Consider the following 22814-nt stretch of genomic DNA (forward strand, 5'->3'; position numbering starts at 1 on the left):
AAAAAAATACAAAACAAAAATAAACACTTTAATGAGAATAAACAACAACAACAAAAATAATAAAAAACCATAAAAAAACAAAGTGTCAAAGTAAAATGAAATAAAAGGAAAAAAATTATAAATAAAAAAAACATTGAATTGTAGAGATAAAGTGAAAAGAAGATGGTACTAAAGGGTTAATTGGAGTATTTTTTATATTTTGTTTTTACTTTTTTATTGAAAAAGTAAGTCACTAAGTGACGACCCATATTCGGGGGGTTAAGGGAATTTGTTAAATCCCTTGATGTTTAAATAAAATATATCTGCAGCTGTATTTTAAAGTTTTTAACTTTTTTAAGTATTTTTTTATAAATACATACAATTGTTGTCTTTAATTTATTAAATATTATTAGATTTTTTGCTTTAAATTCTTTTTTAACACTTAACACCTTTTAATATAATTAATCAAAATATATTAATTATAAGTAGAAGAAGAAAAAACTAACTATAGTTACACAAAATAATTTTTGAACACACTGCCACTGCTTGCCACTTGGAACTCTATTTCTATACAATTTCTTACAAATAAATGTTCCGCCATTCGTTGTAAAATCATCTTATATACAACATCATTCCTCCCAATAATTTTCTTCGAACAAAACCAAAAAAACTCTGTAACCGTCTAAAACAAACCGCTCTGTCCACAGTAACCGTTACCTTTATAACGCTAACGTACTTAAGACTACTAACCCATCATTCCTTGACAAAACTCCCCCCCACCCACAAAAAAATATCTACTTAGTTTGCATTACTGCAGCCTCCCTAAATAAAATGCATATTTGACATCACTGCTTAAAGTCAAAGCAATGCAAAAATGGCCGGCTGTCGTCTGGCTAACAGTGATGTCAACAATAATGCACTAATTTACAAAACGAAAACACAAACTTGTAGGTAGTAAGAGTTCAAAACATCTCAAAGTCCCAGCATACAAAAACAACAACAACAACGCTAATGACAATAAAGACGCGCGAGTTGTTTATCAAACGAAAGCTGCATCGTATTTCGGGGAAGGAAGTAAGGAAGAAGAGGCAGTCTGTGGGTTAATTTAGGGAGTTTTGTAGTAACTACACAAATCCTGTATTTAAAATAAAGTATAAACAATGGCAGCATTAAAAATATAAAGTTTTTTCTAACAAAAATAAAAATTGATTGGGCAAATGGTGGAGTAAATTAGTGAGAGAGCGAAAATGATTGGTAGAAAAATGTTAAAGGGTTGCCACATGGGAGCAATTGAAGTAGTAAATGGAAAAAGAGGGGATAATGTTAGGTAATATAAGTAGAGGGAGTTTGTTTAAGGATCAAACTAGAGACTCGAGACTAGACTATAGACTAGACTATAGTTTAGAAACTAGGCTATATAGAATAATGACTAGACTAAGGCCTAGACTCAAAACCAGACTATGGACTAGACCATGGACTAGAATATAAACTAGAAAAGACTACTGACTATAGTCTAGATTACACTAGATTATTAACAAAACTAAAGACTAGACCATAAACTAGACTATAGACTATAATATAAACTAGACTTACGACTAGCCTATAGACTAGACTATAGACTAGACTATAGACTAGACTATAGACTAGACCATAGACTAGACCATAGACTAGACTATAGACTAGACTATAGACTAGACTATAGACTAGACTATAGACTAGACTATAGACTAGACTATAGACTAGACTATAGACTAGACTATAGACTAGACTATAGACTAGACTAGGCTATAGACTAGACTATAGACTAGACTATAGACTAGACTATAGACTAGACTATAGACTAGACTATAGACTAGACTATAGACTAGACTATAGACTAGACTATAGACTAGACTATAGACTAGACTATAGACTAGACTATAGACTAGACTGTAGACTAGACTAGACTATAGACTAGAATTTAGACTGGACTATAGACTAGACTATAGATTAGACTATAAACTATACTAAATATAAGACTAGGTACTAGACTATAGCATATACTAGAATATACACTAGACTATAGACTAGAGTATTGACTAGACTTTAGACTAGACCATAGACTAGACAATAAATTATTCCATAGACTATACTCTAGACTAGACTATAGAATACACTATACCCTAAATTATAGACTTGACTATGGACTAGACTTTAGACAAGACTATAGATTAGACTTTAGACGAAATTATAGATTAGACTAGACTAGTCTAGCGTCTAGTCTAATCTATAATTTCGTCTAAAGTCTAATCTATAGTCTTGCTGTAGGCTACACTATTGACTATAGACTGGACTATGAACTGGCCTAAAGACTAGTTTATATACTAGACTATAGACTACCCCACAAATTTAAAGTTTTTAAATTTGTTTATTAATTAACATTTTTGAAACAAATATATACATTTCCTCACTCTCCCTAGCTCTCATTATCCAGCCAAGAAAAATTTAAATAAAAATTAAATAAAACTACTACAACTCCCCCCGAAAAACTCTCTTACTCCACTACCACATCAACGCCATCATCTTCAGACCCATAGAAAAATATTTGCTGCAGGGGCATCATTATCATCAACAACATCATCTTGAAAAACAATAAATTTTCCAGTTACTAGGTGTGATTATGTGACCAGCTTTGTACCATTTTTTTTTATAATTAGAAAAATATAAAAATTCACCCCTATTAGAGTTAACAAAAACGTCAACGTTATAAAATTACGACAACGTAGGACTGCAGCAAAAAAAAAAAAATAAACGTTTATGTAGCAGTTGCGTAGTCGATAGACGTTGTTGTATCCTCAACAATTGGTTAAACAACTACTACTACTTACTATTGACCGCACAGTTTTTGGCTAAAAAGGACGATGACTGTCGGCCGGCCGACTGGTTTATTTTTTCTATTAACGAATCAAACGTAAATTATAATAAATAGTTGACGATTGTTAGAAAAATTTTTGTATTTTTAAAAATGGATGAACATAGATTTTTATGTAATGAGGAGAAATAAATTTTAATAATAAGTACAGTGGTAAGAATGACCAAGAATTTGTTTAAAAATAAATATGTAGGATTTTAGAAAAATATGTTTTCCTAAAAGGGGTTTGAAAGGGTAGAAAGTTTCTAAAAAAGGGTTGAATTTAAACTAGTTTTGCAAAATATTAGCGACTTTTTTTTATAACAAAACAGATCTTTGTTGAACTTTTATAAAAACCGGATTTAATGAAACATATTGTGTTTTTTGCCTTTATTTTATAGAAAAACCGGATTTTTCTTTAGACGCCTTTAAAATTAACAGCTTGTGTCTTCCGGTAAGAATTATTTAAATATTATTAACGAAGGATATTTAAAAAACTCGCCAAAAACTAATGTTTTCATTTTAAACGAAAATACACTGTAAGTAATCATGGTGTCAAGTTTAATGTAAAGTCTAAAAAATTGCAATATCTCTCTTCAACTCTCATTCAATATGTCGGCGTTTAATAAAAGAGAAGGATAAAAAATAACTGTTGTTTGCTAAAGTGTTGCCACATTGCTAGTATTTTCCTCAAAATATCTCTATTATAAATGGCAATCTAGTCTATAGTCTGGTCAATAGTCTAGTCCAGAGGGTAGTCTATAGTCTAGTCTATAGTCTAGTTTATAGTCTAGTCTATAGTCTATAGTCTGGTCAATTGTCTAGCCCAGAGGGTAGTCTATAGTCTAGTCTATAGTCTAGTCTATAGTCTAGTCTATAGTCTAGTCTATAGTCTAGTCTATAGTCTAGTCTATAGTCTAGTCTATAGTCTAGTCTATAGTCTAGTCTATAGTCTAGTCTATAGTCTAGTCTATAGTCTAGTGTATAGTCTAGTTTATAGTCTAGTCTATAGTCTGGTCAATAGTCTAGCCCAGAGGGTAGTCTATAGTCTAATCTATAGTCTAGTCTATAGGCTGGAATATAGTTTACTCTAACGTCTGTAGTCTTATCTATAGTCTAGTCAATGTCTAGTATAGTTTATAGTCTACTCTATTATCTATTTTATAGTCTAGTCTATTGTCTTGGTATTCTAGTCTTACTATTGACCGCACAGTTATAGCCCAGTCTATAGTATAGTCTATAGTTTAGTCTATAGTCTAGTCTATAGTCTAGTCTATAGTTTAGTCTATAGTCTAGTCTATAGTCTAGACTATAGTCTAGTCTATAGTCTAGTCTATAGTCTAGTCTATAGTCTAGTCTATAGTCTAGTCTATAGTCTAGTCTATAGTCTAGTCTATAGTCTAGTGTATAGTCTAGTCTATAGGCTGTAGACTATACAGCCTATTGTCTAGAGTATAGTCTAGTCTATAGCATAGTTGAAAGTCTAGTCTATAGTCTATTGTATATTCTAGGCTATGGTCTAGTCTATACTGTAGTTTAAAGTCTATCGTATAGTCGAGCCAATTATCTATTATGATAATTATATATTCTTTACAAAATTTGCAACAAAAAGAAATGGCGAAAGTGAAAACAATTTCTAACACTGTTCATTATCAAACACACACGCATTTTCAATACTTTATTACTATTACCACTACAGTCATACTTATATTAGTTAAAATACCGATTTAGCATCGAGTTTTGTAGTCGTTGTCGTCGTTGCAAACTCATAACGCCTACGAAGTTGCGACGACATGAACGCTAACGTCAACGACACTTACAACAGCAACATCGACATTGAAATACATAATAATACTGTGGAGGGGGGGTGGGGGTGTCTGTTGGTGCGGATAATGATTAAAAACTGCAGCCAACATTATCAAACCAATAACAGAAGAAGTTTCTCAGTTGAAATTAGAAAATTTTCGAATGTTTAACAAAATAAAAAAAATGCAGAGGCGATTGCAGAAAAAAATGTGTTTCTAATAAATGTAGTGGAGAGGAAAATAATAGCACAGAGTAGTGTTTATGTTATAAATTATGTTCTTTAGAGTTTTATAAAGCTTTTTACTTTACGAAGATTTTTTGAAATGTTTTTCGGAGGATTTTTAAATGAATTTTCTCGTTTCAATTCATGGTCTTCATGGTAACGAAAGAGGTTGTAAATCAGCGATTGTAGAACCTGGATTTATCATCTATATATGTTTGAATGAAGGGTTTAGTTAGCTACATCTGAAGTGTTAAAAATCACTTTGATGTGACAACCTTTGTGTCCTTTTATATGAGAATCCTTGTTCCCTATATCGTATTCAATGTAATGAACAAATTCAGGAAGGACTCGGAAAAGGCAATGAAGCAAACTTGTTTAGAGATGAAATAAAGAAAAAACAAACTTAAAAACTCTGCAGATACAAAGAGGATGAAGATTTTCTTCTCCCTCCTTCTCTATCTATGTAAAAACAACATAGATTTACATGTATTTGAAAGGACATTCATCAATTAAAGAAAAATTTCTCAACCTACAAGTCATTGGAATATTTTCTATGATTTGTAAGAAATTTGAAGAAATCATTAATTCCTGTGAAGATTCAAGTACTTCGTGTCAAGATGCAAATAGGATTTAATAAAAGTTATAATCCAAAGTTAAAGAAACTCAACTCTAATCAAATTTAACTAGGGATGAAAGTGGTGAAAAAATATTCCTCCTTGATTGTCCACAACACATCCAACTAAGCAAAATAAGATGAGAGAATTGTGCATAATTAAAAGGTCATATTTGCCGACGGAGTATTGACAGTACTAACAGATGTTTATAAGATACGAGGAAAGTTTTTGATGCACGTTTAGACATCAACTATTTTGCAATATTTAGAAAACCAAGAGTTTTTTGATCTCTCGGGTTAATATGGGTTGATAACATAAATTTCTATCTGAAAATAATCTCTCTCCTTTAGCTATTGCATAAACCATTCTGCAGTATTTGGAAAACCCGATGTTTCTTGGCGCTGATGCAGATGTTTTTCCCTTAGAACAGTATATGAAGGGAAAATATGACTTAAATAAAGGCAAATCTGCTACCAATTTCTACGTAATTTCTTACATATTTCTTACATTAACTAAGTCTATACAATTTGGAAAACTAAGAGTTTCTGCTGGTTACCTAAAACGAATGGAAAGAAGACAAAATTTGACACCAATTCCGACGAATAAGTCTTTTGTATGCATTTGCAGCATACAACTATTCTTCATTATTTCTGTTGGAACTCTTTAGAAATCCAAGCATTTTTGATTGCTAATAAGAATGATTTCTTTTAGAATTGTATCAGAAAGGAAGAAGGAAGTTGATAACATGTTAAAAACGAGAAATTTGCCATCAAAAATTGCGAAATTAATCTTCTATATCCATTACATTAACTACTTCTATACCATTTGGAAAACATTAAGATTCTGGTCACGGAATCCCTGAAAATTGTATAAGAACGAAAGAGAATAGTTGGTAACATTTTGGTCTCTCTAATACATAATGAAAAGAAGACAAAATTTGTGTACCAATTCCCACGAAATTTCTCTTTTGTATGCATTTGCATCAACTATTCTTTATTATTTGAAATTTTAACTGTTTCTATTCTAAACCATTTGGAAAACCAAGCATTTCTATTCGCTAGTAGGGATGATTTCCCACTCAATTGTATTGAAACGGATGAAACAAGTTAATAAGGTGTTGAAAAATGAGAAAATCGGCATCAATAATTTCGAAATTATTCTCATGTATCCGTTACATTTACTACTTCTATACAATTTGGAAAACTAAGAGTTTCTGGTCGCCGGATCCCTCACTTAATAACGTCTTGGTCTATATAATACAAATGGAAAGAAGACAAAATTTTACACCAATTCTCTTTTATACACAATTTCATCAAATATTCTTCACTGTTTGGAGTGCGACAAGTGCTTCAGTTCCATACTATTTGTAAAACGAAGCATTTCAAGTTGCTAGTAAGGTCGATTCTCTCAGAATTGTATCAGGAAGAAACAAGTTAATAACATGTTGAAAAACGAGAAAATCACCATCAATAACTTCAAAATTTTTCTCATGTATCCATTACATTAACTACTTCTATGCAATTTGGAAAATCAAGGGTTTGTGGTCGCAGGATCCCTCAAAATTGTATAAGAATAAATGAGAAAAATTGGGCTAACTAATATAAATGAAATAAAGACAAAATTTCACAACAATTCCGACGAAATTTCTCTTTTGCATCACCTATTCTCCATTATTTAGAAATCTAAAGGTATGTTTTCCAAACTCTTTGGAAAACCAAGCATTTTTGCATGATTTCTCGCAGAATTGTATCAGAGCGGAAGAAAATAGTTGATAACGTACTTATCGAGCTAATACAAATGGAAAAAAGACAAATTTAAAACCTTTTATCGCGCAATGACTCTCTTGATGTCACTTGCTTCGACTACTTTATATTATTTAGAAAACTAAATGTTTCTCTGGGCTCATAAATAAGGATTTCTCTCTGAACACTATATAAAAGGAAATTTCTAGTTGATGATGTGCAGGTATATTCAATACTAAGAGAAAAATAAAATTTGTACCGAAATTAATACAAAGTTTAAAATGAAAATAAGACAAATTTGACATCTTTTATCGCGCAATGACTCACTTGCTACCATTTGCTTCAACTATTTCGTATTATATGCAAAACCAAAGCTTTCTGGTTGCTGATAAGAATGGATCTTACTCCGAACTATAACATAATATAAATTTTTAGTTGACAACTTATTGGTCTTTCTAATACTATTGAGAAAAAGAAAAATTTAACCCCAAAACCGGCAGAGTTTCTCTCCTTTATTCACTACCTCATATATAGTAAACTATTTGGAAAACTAAGCATTTGTGGTAGCTACTAAGAAAGGATATTGCTGTAAATTGTACAAGAATAGAAGAGATAAGATGTTAACGTATTGATCTATCTAATACAAATGGAAAGAAAATTTTCGACTAAATTTTTCTACTCTAATCTCTATTGGAAAACCAAGCATTTTTGATCGCTGTTAGGGAAGGATATTCCCCTAAATTGTACAAGAACGGAAGAGAAACGAAAAGAAGGATAAATTTCTCCACCGTATACGGACATTTGTTAATCAGTAGATCTTAAAGGTGAAAGGATAACTTTCCTATCAATAACGAATTGAATTCTATATCGATTACTTTAACTATTCTACTTGGAACATCAAATGGTTCTAGTCGCTCGGGAATATACATTTTAATGTCCAAACTGCTTACTAATGGTTAAGGACAGTTGATAACGTACCATTCTATCTAAATGTTAATGGAGAATACAAACATTCTTCACAAATTGACGAATTCTATATCCATTGCTTTAACTATTCTTCACTATTTGAAACATCAAATGATTCTGGTCGCTCGGAATTAATAATTTTCCAAGAATGGTTATGGACACTTGATAAGGTGCTATTCTTATCTAAGGCCAATGGAGAATATAAATGTTTTTTTTTCAAATTGACGAATTCTATATCCATTGCTTTAACTAATCTTCACTATTTAAAACATCAAATGATTCTGGTCGCTTGGGATTAAGAAAATTCCTTTTAATCTGCCTAAAAATGGTTAAGGATAGTTGATAACGTATTCTTCCATCTAATGCCAAAGAAGAGTAGAACATCTTTCCACAAATTATGATGAATTTTCTTGCTTATATCAATTACATCACCTATTTTGCACTATTTGGAAAACCAAGTATTTCTGGTGGCTGAAGACTATAGATTCCCTCTGAATTGTTTTAAAACTGATAAAAACATTTGAAAAAGTGTTGTTCTTTCATATATTGATGAATTTTTTTGGTAAATTTCCTTGCGACTTATATGAAAACGGAAAAATTCTACGAAATTCTGCGACAAAATGAATTTCTTGCATTTGTTGAGATGCTTGAGATGTATTCTATTCCTTTACAACCAAGTAGATACTAAAACATTTTTTAGTCATCCGCATATATTGATGTTCTTGTTCTCGACAAGAATACTAGATAAACTGCACAAATTACAGACACATGTTTTATTTCTTCCAGCAAAGTGCATTCACATTATGCAAGTTCTCTCTCGTACCACATGTCTGAGTTCATTGATTTAAAATTGAAAATATGAAATGGAATTATAAAAGGGGTACAACCAAGTTGTGTGTGTTTTTTTTTTTTTTTTTTTTGGAATACATTTTATTTTATACATTCGTAGAAAAGCAGTTACGAATAGATTTTTGTTAATGAACATAAAGGAAGAATGGACAAAAAGAAGATAATGGAAAAATTGGTAAAAGGAAAAACTAGTGTTAGCCTAAACTGTAACATATAACGAAGAATATTAGGTCATATTGTATATTTGAAACAATTTGCAATTTCTTTTGCTCTACTAAACAAAATGTTAGACTGAGTATGTGAATAGCTTGTATAGGGCATGTTGAATAACAACCCATTTGTACTACGGAATAATCCAACTGCAGCCAGACGACCAGAAGACTACTCAACTCATTATAAAGCCTATGTTTCTTATTGAGAGAAATATTTTCAAGGACAACAATTGGAAATTTCTAAAAAGTTATTTAACAAAACTTCAACTGGCAGACAAAGTGACAGTGATAGACAAATAGATAGGTAGATAGATAGATAGATAGATAGATAGATAGATAGATAGATAGATAGATAGATAGATAGATAGATAGATAGATAGATAGATAGATATAGATAGATAGATAGATAGATAGATAGATAGATAGATAGATAGATAGATAGATAGATAGATAGATAGATAGATAGATAGATAGATAGATAGATAGATAGATAGATAGGGCCGAGCTCAGGCTACTACCGGGGTCAGCGGGTAGCGGCCTATAGATATATAGCGTATCAGATATATCAGCTGCGTTAATTAAGCAGTCCCCGACCATGAACGGCATAATTTGAGGGCGGACTATAAAAAGGTACATGGCGATTGAGTGCCGTCATCTAAATATGCACTCGTCCACATTGGGTGTTCTCAAGAGAGGAGCAATTAGAGGAGTATTGCCTTCGTAGATTTCCCAATCAAAATCCAAAGCGTCTGAGCTATAGTGGGCTGCTTCCTGGTCTGCGTCTGAATACATGAGCGGCGGCAGTATTCTTTGTTCAATTGTCTCTACGGCATTTTGGACCATCCCCAAAGGGAAAAAACCTTCGCCGGAAATCATTAAGACAAAGTCCAGTATGGTCTTAATCATGGAATTCCTATAAAAATGGATAGGAACTGACAGAACCCCGCACTGACGGTTTTTGTGTTCTAAAATTTTAGTATGCAGAATTGAAATTCTGTAAAAATGGCTTCCAGGCTAATGCAGCAACCGCCTTCGTCCAAGTAAAACCTGGCAAGTCTTTAAATACGTTCAAAGCTCATCACCTTTCGGTTGGTGCTGCAGGATTAGATGATATTTACCCGACTTACACCGATCTGGCTCTGGCGGAAGGTCTCATAAGGGCCTTTTGTCAACCCTAGCATAGACGTCACTGCTTGCATAGTGACCAATGGGATCATAGTCGTGACAACGAGCGGAGATAACGGTTTTAACTTACGACCGCAAAGATAAATGCCTGAAACTGTGGAAATGACGAGGGAGATAGTAGATGTTGAGGAAACTCCACTAGGAGCATGTTCTATAAACGAACAACATTTAAGTAGCAGAAAAGAAGAGTTTAAAGCTACAGAAGTTCCTGTTAACGTAGCACATGTAGGAAATTTAAATAGCACAAAATTTTAACGAACTAATGAGATAAATCTTGAGTAGAATGTAACAAAACGGTTGAAATTTATTTGAAAGCCTAGCAATATCCATATGGATAATCCAAGGGATATATGCGCTATACTTGGCAGTGTCTGATGAGCTAAAAGGTTTTTTAAGCGACTCTATGCAGCTGAATTGTTCGAAAACTTTATTTAAAAAGTTAAATTGTTGTAATTTGCAATTCATTTTAAGTTCATGATTGCTTAATAGCTTTAAGCTGTTATTAAGTTTCTAGTTTTGAGCTAAAATACTCCATAACATTATTTGTTATCTAAAAATACAGCTGAATTGCTATAAACTATAATTCAGCTACTTTTATTTTAAACATATTCTGCTTAATTGTTTAAGAATATTATTTAGCAACATAAGTTGGAAATGAATTTCTTTTAACTATAATTCATATGTTGGTTATAGTTCTCTAACTAGCTTAAACTCTTATTCAGCTAATAATTTGCAGCTGAATTGCTTATCAACACTATTCAGCAACAAAAGTTAAAAGTGAATTTCATTTAACTATAATTCAGCTATTGGTTATAGTTCTCTTATATTCAGCTACTAATTTCCAGCGGAATTGCTTAATAACACTATTCAGCAACTTAATTTGTTACTAAGCTTTAAACTATAATTTAGCAACTAAAACATAATATCTTAGCTTTTTAAACAACTTCAATTATAGCTAAATTGCTTTTAAATATAATTCAGCCATAATTATATATTTCTGAATTTTTCTAACTATAATTTAGCAACTAATTATCTTGTAAGTTGTTTAAAAGCATATTTTGTAAATGATTTTATTTAAGCAGCATGTAGTGCAGCTGAATATCTTTAAACATTAATTCAGCTTTAGTTAATGTTTGCTGAATAGCTTCAAAATACAATTCAGATTCATAATTAGCAGCTGAAAGATTTAATAACTTAGTTAAGCAGCATCTAGTGCAGCTGAATTGCTTTTAACTATAATTCAGCTTTAGTTAATATTTGCTGAATAGCTTTAAAATACAATTCAGCCGCATAATTAGCATCTGAAAGATTTAATAACTTAGTTAAGCAGGATCTAGAACAGCTGAATTGCGTTTAACTATAATTCAGCTTTAGTTAATGTTTGCTGAATTGATTTAAAATACAATTCAGATGCATAGTTAGCAGCAGAAAGATTTCATAACTTAATTAAGTAACATATATTGCAGCTGAATTGCTTTAAATTCTAATTCAGCTGAGTTGCATTTAACTCTAATTCAGCTGCAGTTATTCTTTGCTGAATTGCTTATACTAGTTTTTAGCTACAAATATAGAATTACTTAAAAACATTATTCAGCATCTTATATTGCTGCTGAATTGCAGTTTACTTATATTCAGCTGACATATTTTAAGCTGAATTAAGAAAAACTCTTATTAAGCTATAGCTATTATAGCTGAATTCAACAATTCTTGTTAGATTAATAAAAAAAGTTGAATATACAGTAGATACTGCACATGATATGTGCAGTATCTACTGTATAAGTCCTCGTATTTGGCTGCTTTGAACAATATTCATAGAGTCGTCAAAATTTCCGCGGTCACAGGATACCGCAAGAATGTCGTACTTGGATGTCAACCACCGCCCAAAGCAGACACTAAAGAAAACCTGCGGCGTTAAACAAGAGTAGATCTAGCACAACTTAGATCCGGCTCAATGCCAACTAGTCACGTATAGACCGTGCCATCCCCAACAAATGTCCTACATGCAGTCAGGGACCTTATGACACTCACAACAACAACATAAAGCTAAGCAATAAAGAAAATAGGTTGCTGCTAAATTGATTAAAGCTTATAATGAATTTCACCACAAAAAAATCAATATTTCTTAAGTAAAATGTATTAAGCATTATTCGTAAATGTAGTTGTAAGACAACAAATTTGACATTTTGCCAATTTTCAATAAAATTTTGAAATTTTTCCAAATTTTTTGGTGATTTAAAGAGATTTTCTTTAAAATTTTAAGGAATTTGGGGAAAAAGTATTGATATGGCAACTTTACACTCTTAACAACACAACACAACAAACAGGAGAAAAAGAAAAAACAATAAAAACAATTGTTAATTTTTAAGATTTTTTACTACAATCTGAGAAAAAAACTCCCAACCATGACACAATCATTTTATGACACATAATCTAACAAAGTTCTGATGTTTTGCAAAAAAAAAAATATATTAATAGAATCCTAGATTTAAAACAATTACAATAAGACTTTTTTATGAACAACAACAATCAATAACTAGATAAATATGTTAGATGGAAAAAAATTATGACAATTTACGCTTTTGCGCATATTTAAAGACAAGGGTTTGGTGGGGTGTTAATTGGGTGGCCATAAGCGAATTCCATAAAATAGTGATTATCAGTATCCATTGCTAAAACAAATTCTCTTAAAACAACAACTACGGCAAAACAAGCAAAAAAACAAAAAAGGTCAAACTGGGGGCGTATAAAATAGGCTGCTGCTAAGAAGCCACCATGATGATGTTAAGGTACTAAAAACCATGGAAAACAATTGTAACAGTTTCCTAAACTACACCAAATCCCTTTTTGGCGAAAAACAAGTGATAGGTGTTGGTATTTTAGCTGTTTTTTTTTCGCCCTAACTATAGGGAAAAATCAATAAAATATTGCAAGAGCTAAGAAATTTCATCATTTAAGGAAAACTTTTTGGAAAATTTGTTAATTTAACGTAAAATAGTATTAATTAACCTTAAGAAAATGTTAATTTTCTAGATAAAACTACTACTACAACTACTGACTACTCAACTGATTAAACACTTACTTTGTCCAACCAACACTTTCAATGCCATTTTCGCTGTTTGATTTCACGTTTAATTTTTTTATATTATTATAAATTTTTTTATCAATTTAACTATTATATTTTTTGTTAATTAATTTAAAAAGCACTTTTTTTAATTAAATTTTCTTATTTTTCTTCAATAATATTATTAACTTTTTTGTACACCGTGTAAAACTTGCAGCACGAAACTAATACAAAAATTGTTCCGTCACACAAAAAATTATGAACCCCGTCGTCTTGCGTTGCCTCGGTTTTGGGTTGTGTGTGTGTGTTTTCCAGGCGCCTCTAACTACTACACTGTGTAGGTACTTTAAATTGCAATCTTTTCTTTTTTTCTTCTAGTTTTTTTCTTTCTCTATGCGTTGTTGTATTGTCTCCAAAATTCCCCACATAACTGATATTGGGGGCTTAAAGGCGAACCGTAGAATACTTTTTTTGCACAATTTGTGCTGGATAAATTTTTTTTTCTTCTTTTTTTCACTCTCACACACTCTTTCTGCTGTTATTTCTGTATGAAAATTTTCTTCAATGATTTAGCAAAGACCAGCGCCGTTTTACAATTAACAACGGCGTTTGCTTTTAAACTTAACGGCGCTGGTTTGATAAACAGCTGTACGCCATTTGCTAAGTTTTCAAAAGTTTAGATTGCATTTAATGCTGTATTTTCCTTTTAAATTATAAATTATCATTAATTTTAAGTATCAGTTAAGTATATTAAACTGTATTACACTTAATATAAAGACATTTTTTTAGATTTTTGAAATTGATTTATTTGTAACGGCGTTAGCTTTTACATTTTATAGGCGGTTAAGTTTAGTTAGCTTTTGACTGCATACATTGTAGTTTTTGTTTTTATTTTGTTTTTTATATTCGTTGTTAGTTTTTTGTTTAAGGTTGCCATTTGTTTAATTCTTAATCCAATTAGAATTAGGATTTTGAAAACAAAAAGTTGTGTTTTGTATGTTATGTTTAATAAAAAGTTTACTTTTCACTATTTCCCGACTTTGTTAGACTTTTTGACTTATTTCCCATTTTTTTCTAACAAGATATTAGTAGACTTTTTAACTTTAAAAAGACAAAAACTTGGAATTTTTGTGATTTATGAAATGTTGAAGTTTGTACCCTTTCGTTAAATGAGTAGTAGACTTGTGGTATTTTTAAGACATTTTTGACCGTTAAACATTTTTCTTACGATATAGTCAACTTTTCCACTTTGTTAAGACACAAAAGTCCACAACAACAGTTAAAAAGTTGTTATATATCTTAAAAACGCTAAAGTGACAAACTTTATAATTAAACAGTCGACATATACAAAAGTTGTTTGTTATGTCACACATTGCTTTTGTTTGTTGTCTTTTTTCTAAATGAAAGCTAAATTGATATGAAAACCTAGTTAATGGTAATGTAGAGATAAATGGTATATATAAAAGCTAAAGATTTTGCTAAACTTTTGTGTTGATATTATATGAAATAAATAAAAGTTTAATGTTATGAAAACTTGTTTATATTAATGGTTAACACTTGTTTATAAGAAAAAGGTAATTGGCAATGCTAAGGCTGTTAGTTATATACAAAAGCTGTAGACTTTTTAAACAAAAGTAGCCAGATTGTTGCTAATAATAGACGTTTTTTGGGAAAATGTTTAATTTTAAAGTAATTTTATGTTTTTTTCTTACCTGTTTGTTTGTTTTTAATAAAAAATTCCCTTTTGTTTTGTGTTATTTTGTTTTATTTAAGCATTTTTATTTAAGAATAATTATTCTTGTTGTATTTGTATATAGAGAAATTGCATTACATTTAAATTGGTTTTCTTTATATGTAGATTTTGTTTTTGTTTGTTTGTTGATAATTTAATATTATTTTTTTTGTTAATTTCTGTTATTAATTAATAAAAATTATAAATATATTTTTATTTTGCAAGATTTGTTTTTTTATATAATTTAGATATTTGTTGTTGGTTTTGTGGTTTTATTTTTAAAACTAATAAAACATGGACTGTTTATTTTTATGCAATATTTTTTCTTCTTTTGTTAAATATTTTGTTTTTTTTGGTAACATTTTATTTTTATTTATTTTTTTTTTTTGTAATTTTATTAATTATTTCTTTTCATATATAAAGTACACATAGAGTTTTTTTATATAAATTTATTACACTATTTTTTTTAATAATTTTTTTATTAAATTTTTGTTTTTTTTTGTTTTTAATGTAGACAAGCAGTTTTTTGTGTTATTTTATTTATTTTTAGAAAAAGCTGTAGAATTTTTATTTTTATGGCATAAATATGGTTTTATTTTGTTTTTATTTTTAAATTTTAGTTTTAAATATTTAAGTTGTGGGGAATTTGTTTTATAAGTCTGCTTGTTGTTTTTGGGAATTTTAAGGCTATTAAAGGTTTAAATTAACTATTTTTAATAAAGAAAATTTAAGAAAAATTTTAAAATTTAATTTTTTTTTTATAAAAAAGACTATTTTTAATAGCAAACATATATAATAAATAAAGCTTTTTTAAAATATTTTTTTTTAATTTTTAGTTTTTTTTTAACTTAAATTAAAAAAAAAAAAAAATAAAAAAAATAACAAAATTTTTAAATTAAAAATTAAAACTTTTTACACATTCTATACAAATTATTTAAAATGCCACTTAATTATTTTAATAAATATTTTTTATTTATTTTCCAAAAAGCTTAAACAATTTAAAATGCAAAAACAGTTTTATTTATTAAATAAGCGTTTTTTTAATTAAGCAATTTAAATTTTTAAAATTAATAATAGAGTATTACAAAATATATTTTTATTTTTTTTTAAATTAAATTTCTTTTTCTTTTTTATTTTTTGCATTTTTATTAAATTATTAAAGAATTTTGTTTTTATATATTTTTTTAATTTAAAACTTAGTTTTTTGTAATTTTCTGTTTTTTATTTCTTAAAAATTGTTGTAATTTTTAATCATGTTTTTTCCTTTTTAAAATCTTTTCTTTCCATTTCATTAAATTATCTTTTTTTAAATAAAATTTTTTTCTAATTTTTAATATTTTCTGCTATTTTTGTTTTTTTTTTTAATTTTAAATAAATTTCGTTTTCTTCCAATTTATTTGTATGAAAAACAGGGCAGTGTTTAAAATAAATCCATTTTTTTTTCATTTAAAAAAAAAACTTTAAAATTTTTAATTTTTTAAAAACAAAAATTAACAAAATTTAAAAAAATCCATTCTTTAACCCTAAAAAAACACCATTTCCTTTAGTCCGCAAAACAACTATTTAAAAATTTAAATCTTTGTTACTTTTAGTTATTAGCTCCCATTATCTCAACCTGCTGAGCACCCAGTTTCTTGTTAAAATTTCTCTATTTTCATATTTTTTTTTTAACTTCTGAAAGTTTTTCCAAAACAAACTGGGATTATTTTGTAAACACTTTCTATGTTCTAGTAGTGTACTCTCTGAACTCCCAGTTTTCTTCTAGTAAACCCTCTATAATTCCCAGTTCAAACATAAATTTTCTTATTTTAGTTCTAAACTCCCAGTTTGCTTTAAGGAAATCTAATAAAACATGAAATGAATTCTATTAGAATCTTCTTTCTAATGAAACTGGGAGCTCAGAATTTATAAAAATAAAGAATCTAACCAATTCCCATATTTATATTCTTTTTTTAAAAGAAATCTTAAAGAAATTCTGAGCTCTCCTACCAATTAAGAAGTCAAGTCCCTTAAGGTAACTTTTTAAATGAATTCTGAATTCCCACTTAGATAATTGCTGAAATGCTTTCTAAAAACCCCCAATTAAGAAATTCTAAACATTCTGCAATTCCAGTTAAATGTTGCCTTCTTAAGGATAAAAATATTTTAAAATTCTAAACTCCCAGTTATGTCATTTCTCTTAAAGGAAAGTGTAGCTTGAAAAGGGTTCTTTTTTGTTGTTAATGGATATTTTCAAATTCTGAGCTCCCAGTTATGACTTTTTTCTTGTTGTTATTGTAACCTTTCCATCTCTCGAAGAAACTTTTTTCTATTCACATTTTGTTTAGCATTTGTTTTGCTGTTGTTATATATTTTACAATTCTGAGCTCCCAGTTATGTCTTCTTTTCTTAAAGCAAATGGTGTTTGACAGGGTTCTCTTCTTGTTGTTCTTTTAATCTTTTCATTTGTTGTAGAAAACTTCTTCTATTCACTTTTTATTTAGCATTTGTTTTAAGCTTTGTATATTTTACAATTCTGAGCTCCCAGTTATGTCTTCTTTTCTTAAAGAAAAATTTCTTTAATTTCATTTCTTGTATAAACTTTTTCTATTTTTTCCTTTTTGTTTAGCATTTGTTTTAAGGTTTTATATAGTTATTAAAAATTATCTTTGTTACTTTCTATTTTAATTAGGAGTTAAGCAATATTTGTTCTAAAGGTTCTAGGGTTTTGTATTTGTAGTAAAAAAAAAAAAAATTACACAGTTAATGCTGTAATAAAAGAAGACTTCTTAAGACACATTTTGCTATAGAAAAAATAGAAAAGAGTCTTCTTAAGTCAATTTATTATCAAAATAATGACTTCTAAAGACATGTTTAAAGAAGACTCCAGGCTTCTTTAAACATTTCTCTAGATAAATTTTACTATTAGCAAAGACTTCCTAAGAATCTTTATCATTAGAAAAGCATCTTCTTTAGACTCTTTGCGATTAGAAGATGATCTTCTTTATAGACTTTATTATTAAAAGAAAGACTTCTTAAGACACTTTACAATTAGAAAAGTGTTTTTTTTTAGATTCTTCGCGAATAGTCGATAGTCTTCTTTAGACTTTTTACTATTTGAAAAAGAGACTTTCCAAGGCATTTTGCTATTAGAAAACTGTCTTCTTTAGACATTTTATTACTAGAAAAAAGACTTCTTAAGACACTTTCCTATAAGAAGAGAGTTTTCTTTAAACAGTTCTCTAGACAATTTGCTATTAGAAAAGAGTCTTCTTAAAAGATTTCTTAAGAAGCTTTACTGATAGAAAATAGTCTTCTTGCGATTCTTTGCTATTAGTAGAGACTTTCTTTGGACACTTTCCTTTTAAAGAACAGACTTCTTAAGACACTTTGCTATAAGAAAAGAGTCTTTTTTAAGCATTTCTAAATAAACTTTACTAACGGAAAACATTCTTTTTGTGATTCTTTGCTATTAGTAGAGCGTCTTCTTTAGACAGTTTTCTTTTAAAAAGGCGATTCCTTAAGACACTTTGCTATTAGAAAAGAGTCTTCTTTAAACATTTTTTAAGAAACTTTACTGATAGAAAGCAGCATTCTTTCGATTCTTTGCTATTAGAAGAGAGTCTTATTTAGACACTTTCTTTTAAAAAAGAGACTTCTTAATGTACTTTGTTATTAGAAGAGAGTATTCTTTAAGCATTTCTTAAGAAACTCTACTGATAGAAAACAGTCTGCTTTAGATTCTTTGCTATTAGTAGAGCGTCTTGTTTAGACACTTTCCTTTTAAAAAAGCGACTCCTTAAGACACTTTGCTATTAGAAAAGGGGTTTCTTTAAAAATTTCTTAAGAAACTTTACTGATAGAAAACAGTCTTCTTTCGATTCTTTTCTATTAGTAGAGCGTCTTTTGTAGACACTTTTCTTTTAAAAAAGAAACTTTTCTATTAGAAAAGAGTCTTCTTTAAGCATTTTTTAAGAAACTTTACTGATAGAAAACAGAGTTCTTTATTTTCTTTTCTATTAGTAAAGCGTCTTCTTTAGATACTTTCCTTTCAAAAAGGACACTTCTTAAGACACTTTGCTATAAGAAAAGAGTCTTCTTTAAGCATTTCTTAAGAAATTTTACTGATAGAAAACAGCGTTCTTTAGAGTCTTTTCTATTAGTAAATCGTCTTCTTTAGACACTTTCCTTTCAAAGAAGAGACTTCTTAAGACACTTTGCTATTACAAAAAGAGTCTCCTTTAAGCATTTCTAAAGAAACTTTACTGATAGAAAACTGCCTTCTTTAGATTCTTTGCTATTAGTAAATCGTCTTCTTTAGACTCTTTCCTTTCAAAGAAGAGACTTTTAAACACACTTTGCTATTACAAAAAAAGTCTTCTTTAAACATTATTTAAGAAACTTTACTGATAGAAAATAGTCTTCTTTCGATTCTTTTCTATTAGTAGAGCGTCTTTTGTAGACACTTTTATTTTAAAAAAGAAACTTCTTAATACATTTTTCTATTAGAAAATAGTCTTTTTTAAGCATTTTTTAAGAAACTTTACTGATAGAAAACAGTCTTCTTTCGATTCTTTTCTATTAGGAGAGCGTCTTGTGTAGACACTTTTCTTTTAATAAAGAAACTTCTTAATACACTTTTCTATTAGAAAAGAGTCTTCTTTAAGCATTTTTTAAGAAACTTTACTGATAGAAAACAGTCTTCTTTCGATTCTTTTCTATTAGGAGAGCGTCTTTTGTAGACACTTTTATTTTAAAAAAGAAACTTCTTAATACACTTTTCTATTAGAAAATAGTCTTTTTTAAGCATTTTTTAAGAAACTTTACTGATAGAAAACAGTCTTCTTTCGATTCTTTACTAATAGCAGAACGTCTTCTTTAGACACTTTCCCTTTAAAAAAGAGACTTCTTAAGACACTTTGCTATTAGAAGAAAGTCTTCTTTAGGTATTTCTTAAGAATCTTTTCTAATAGAAAACAGTATTCATTCGATTCTTTGCGATTAGTAGAGCGTCTTTTTTAAGAACTACCCTTTTTTGGAAGTTACTTTTTAAGACACTTTGCTAATAGAAAAGAGTTTTCTTTAAGCATTTCTTAAGAAACTTTACTATTTGAAATTGATTTCTTTAGAGTCTTTGTGATTAGTAAAGGTTCCTCTTTAGACACTTTACTAATAGAAAAGAGACTTCTTAAGACATTTTGCTATTAGAAGAGAGTCTTCTTTAAACATTTCTCTAGATAATTTGCTATAAGAAAAGAGTCTTCTTTAAACATTTCTTAAGAAACTTTACTATTTGCAAATTGATTTTTTTGTCTCTTTGCGATTAGTAAAGAGTTCTTTTTAGACACTTTACTAGTAGAAAAGAGACTTTTTAAGACACTTTATTAATAGAAAATAGACTTCTTAAGACACTTTGCTATTGGAAAAGAGTCTTCCTTAAACATTTCTTAAGAAACTTTACTATTTGCAAATGGATTTCTTTAGACTTTTTGCAATTAGTAAATCAACTTCTTTAGAGTTTTCAAGATTAGTAAAGTGTTTTCTTAAGTCATTTGGTTATTAGAAAAGAGTCTTCTGAAAACACTTTGCTATTAGAAAAGAGTCTTCTTTAGACACTTTAGTAAAGACATCCTTAGAGTCTTTGTGATTAGTAAAGTGTCTTCTTAAGTCACTTTGCTTTTAGAAAAGAGTCTTCTTTAGACACTTTAGCAAAGACAACCTTAGAGACTTCGTGATTAGTTAATGACCTTTTTAAATTACTTCGCTTTTAGAAAAAGAGTCTTTTTTAAGATACTTAGCTATTGGAAAAGAGTCTTCTTTAGACACTTTGTTAATAGAAAAGAGTCTTCTTTAGATGGTTTACTATTAGAAAATACTCTTCTTTAGACATTTTGCCTTTAGAAGAGCAACTTCTTAAGAGTTTTCTTTCAAAAACTAAGCTATTAGAAGACAATTTTCAGGAGACTCTTTGGTGGATCTAATGCTTAACAATAACTGTCTTTCTATTAGCATTAACTGCTTTTTTTTATAGTTAATTTAAATAATTTTGTTTGAAAAAATACATAAATGTTGATTAGGTTTTAAATTTATTATTATATTATAAATATATCATAAACTTTTTCATTAATAATTAATTAAATTTTTCTTTTTCTTGTGGTAATTAAATTAGCAACTAAAATTTTTTTTTTTTTTAATATAAATTTTTTTCTTCTTTTTTTTTAGAATTAGATTAAAAAAAAATTACACTTAAAACTAAAATATATATTTTTTTTGTTTGTTCTTAAAAAGAATATTTTTTTTTGTTTGTAATAAGACAAAATAACTTAGAAAATAATAAAAATAAACAAATTTATGTGGGACATAATACCTTTAAAATGTAGTCCGTTAATAAAGTGGGCACGGTAGGACTATCCTCATTGATGGCTTTTAAAACTATGAAAAAAAGAGATAAAAAACAAATTTGTTAAAAAAAATATTTATTTATTAAATAAACACACAAAAACTTACTTTTAATTAAAACTTGTAAATTTTGATTATTAGGTGTACCATTCTCCAAGGTATAGGGTATGACGGTAGTTAAATATTTAGGATCGGGACCTTGAAATTTGCCACGTTTCTTTTCGACATGATATTGTCGTCTTTTATTTTGTACTGCCAGCAGTATGGAAATAAAAGAATTTTTCAATTCTTTTTCAAATTCCAATTCATCTCTTAAAGCCAATTCATTAATCAAAGTTTCACTCAGCTCCTGGATCAACACCTCCATTTCCATGTACAGCTCATTTAATTGGGTTATAGATAAATATTGCAATTCTTTGAAAATAAACAAAAAACATTAAGAAATGAAATTCCAAAAAAAACCCATCAACTTACTTTCCGCATATAGCGGAGCACCCAACACTTCTTTAGCTTTCTCTATTACTTCCGATTCACAAGTGGTTGCATCCTCTGTTGGACTCTCTGCCTCATCTATGATATATTCAATTTCCTTTATGACTTCTTCGACACTTTTAATAGGTTCTTCGGTTTCACTATTCAGACCATTTAGAATGAGAGCATGCATATCTAAATCATTGGCTATGGCTTCATCTTCACTATTGAGATCATCACCGGGTGTTTGCGCATCTAGAGAATCAGATTGTTTAGGTGGATTTTGTCCCAAATTTAAAGTAGGCATATGCATTTTACGTGTATAAGATTTTGACCAATCGATTGGTAGTATATTTCCAAAGTTTCCAGTTATAGTCCACCACATTCTAGGGGAGAAGAAAGAGAGAGTAATAAGAGAGAAATTAATGAGATTTTAATGAAAAGTGTTTTGTTCCAGTAAAACAATATTTAAAGAGAGAGTGAGCCTTGGACTTTTGACTACACTATAGACTTGACTAGAGACTATACTATAAACTAGACTAAAGATTAGACTATATACTACACTATAAACTAGACTTAGGCTAAACTATAGACTAGACTTTAGACTAGACTATAGACTAGGCTATAGACTAGACTATAGACTAGGCTATAGACTAGACTATAGACTAGACTATAGACTATACTATAGACTAGACTATAGACTAGA

The 22814-nt window shown here is 29.1% G+C and overlaps 2 protein-coding genes across 8 annotated transcripts in view; both read right to left on the bottom strand.

Moving 5' to 3' along the window:
* The window catches only part of LOC111689590 (protein ROP), a 49350-nt gene extending 35275 nt beyond the window's left edge, over nt 1-14075 (bottom strand). For 3 of the 6 annotated variants that reach the window (XM_046947621.1, XM_046947619.1, XM_046947618.1), the window contains exon 1: nt 13546-14074. In XM_046947621.1, coding sequence (XP_046803577.1) covers nt 13546-13573 — 28 coding nt within the window. In that variant the 5' untranslated portion in view covers nt 13574-14074. Of the gene's footprint in view, nt 1-485; nt 609-13541 lie in introns of those variants that run through there. The other 3 variants (XM_046947620.1, XM_046947622.1, XM_046947624.1) reach the window with 3 other exon arrangements.
* A 7465-nt stretch (nt 14076-21540) lies between these two features.
* LOC111687596 (fasciculation and elongation protein zeta-2) overlaps nt 21541-22814 on the bottom strand; it is a 42378-nt gene continuing 41104 nt past the window's right edge. Inside the window, exons 2-5 of one of the 2 annotated variants that reach the window (XM_046946814.1) lie at nt 22427-22494; nt 22112-22363; nt 21746-22051; nt 21541-21670 (exon numbers count right to left, since the gene is read on the bottom strand). In XM_046946814.1, the coding sequence (XP_046802770.1) occupies nt 21588-21670; nt 21746-22051; nt 22112-22363; nt 22427-22494 (709 nt within the window). In that variant the 3' untranslated portion in view covers nt 21541-21587. Of the gene's footprint in view, nt 21671-21745; nt 22052-22111; nt 22495-22814 lie in introns of both variants that reach the window. The other variant, XM_046946813.1, reaches the window with a different exon arrangement.

Source organism: Lucilia cuprina, chromosome 3, assembly GCF_022045245.1.
Source record: "Lucilia cuprina isolate Lc7/37 chromosome 3, ASM2204524v1, whole genome shotgun sequence".
NCBI classification, from domain to species: Eukaryota; Metazoa; Arthropoda; class Insecta; order Diptera; family Calliphoridae; genus Lucilia; species Lucilia cuprina.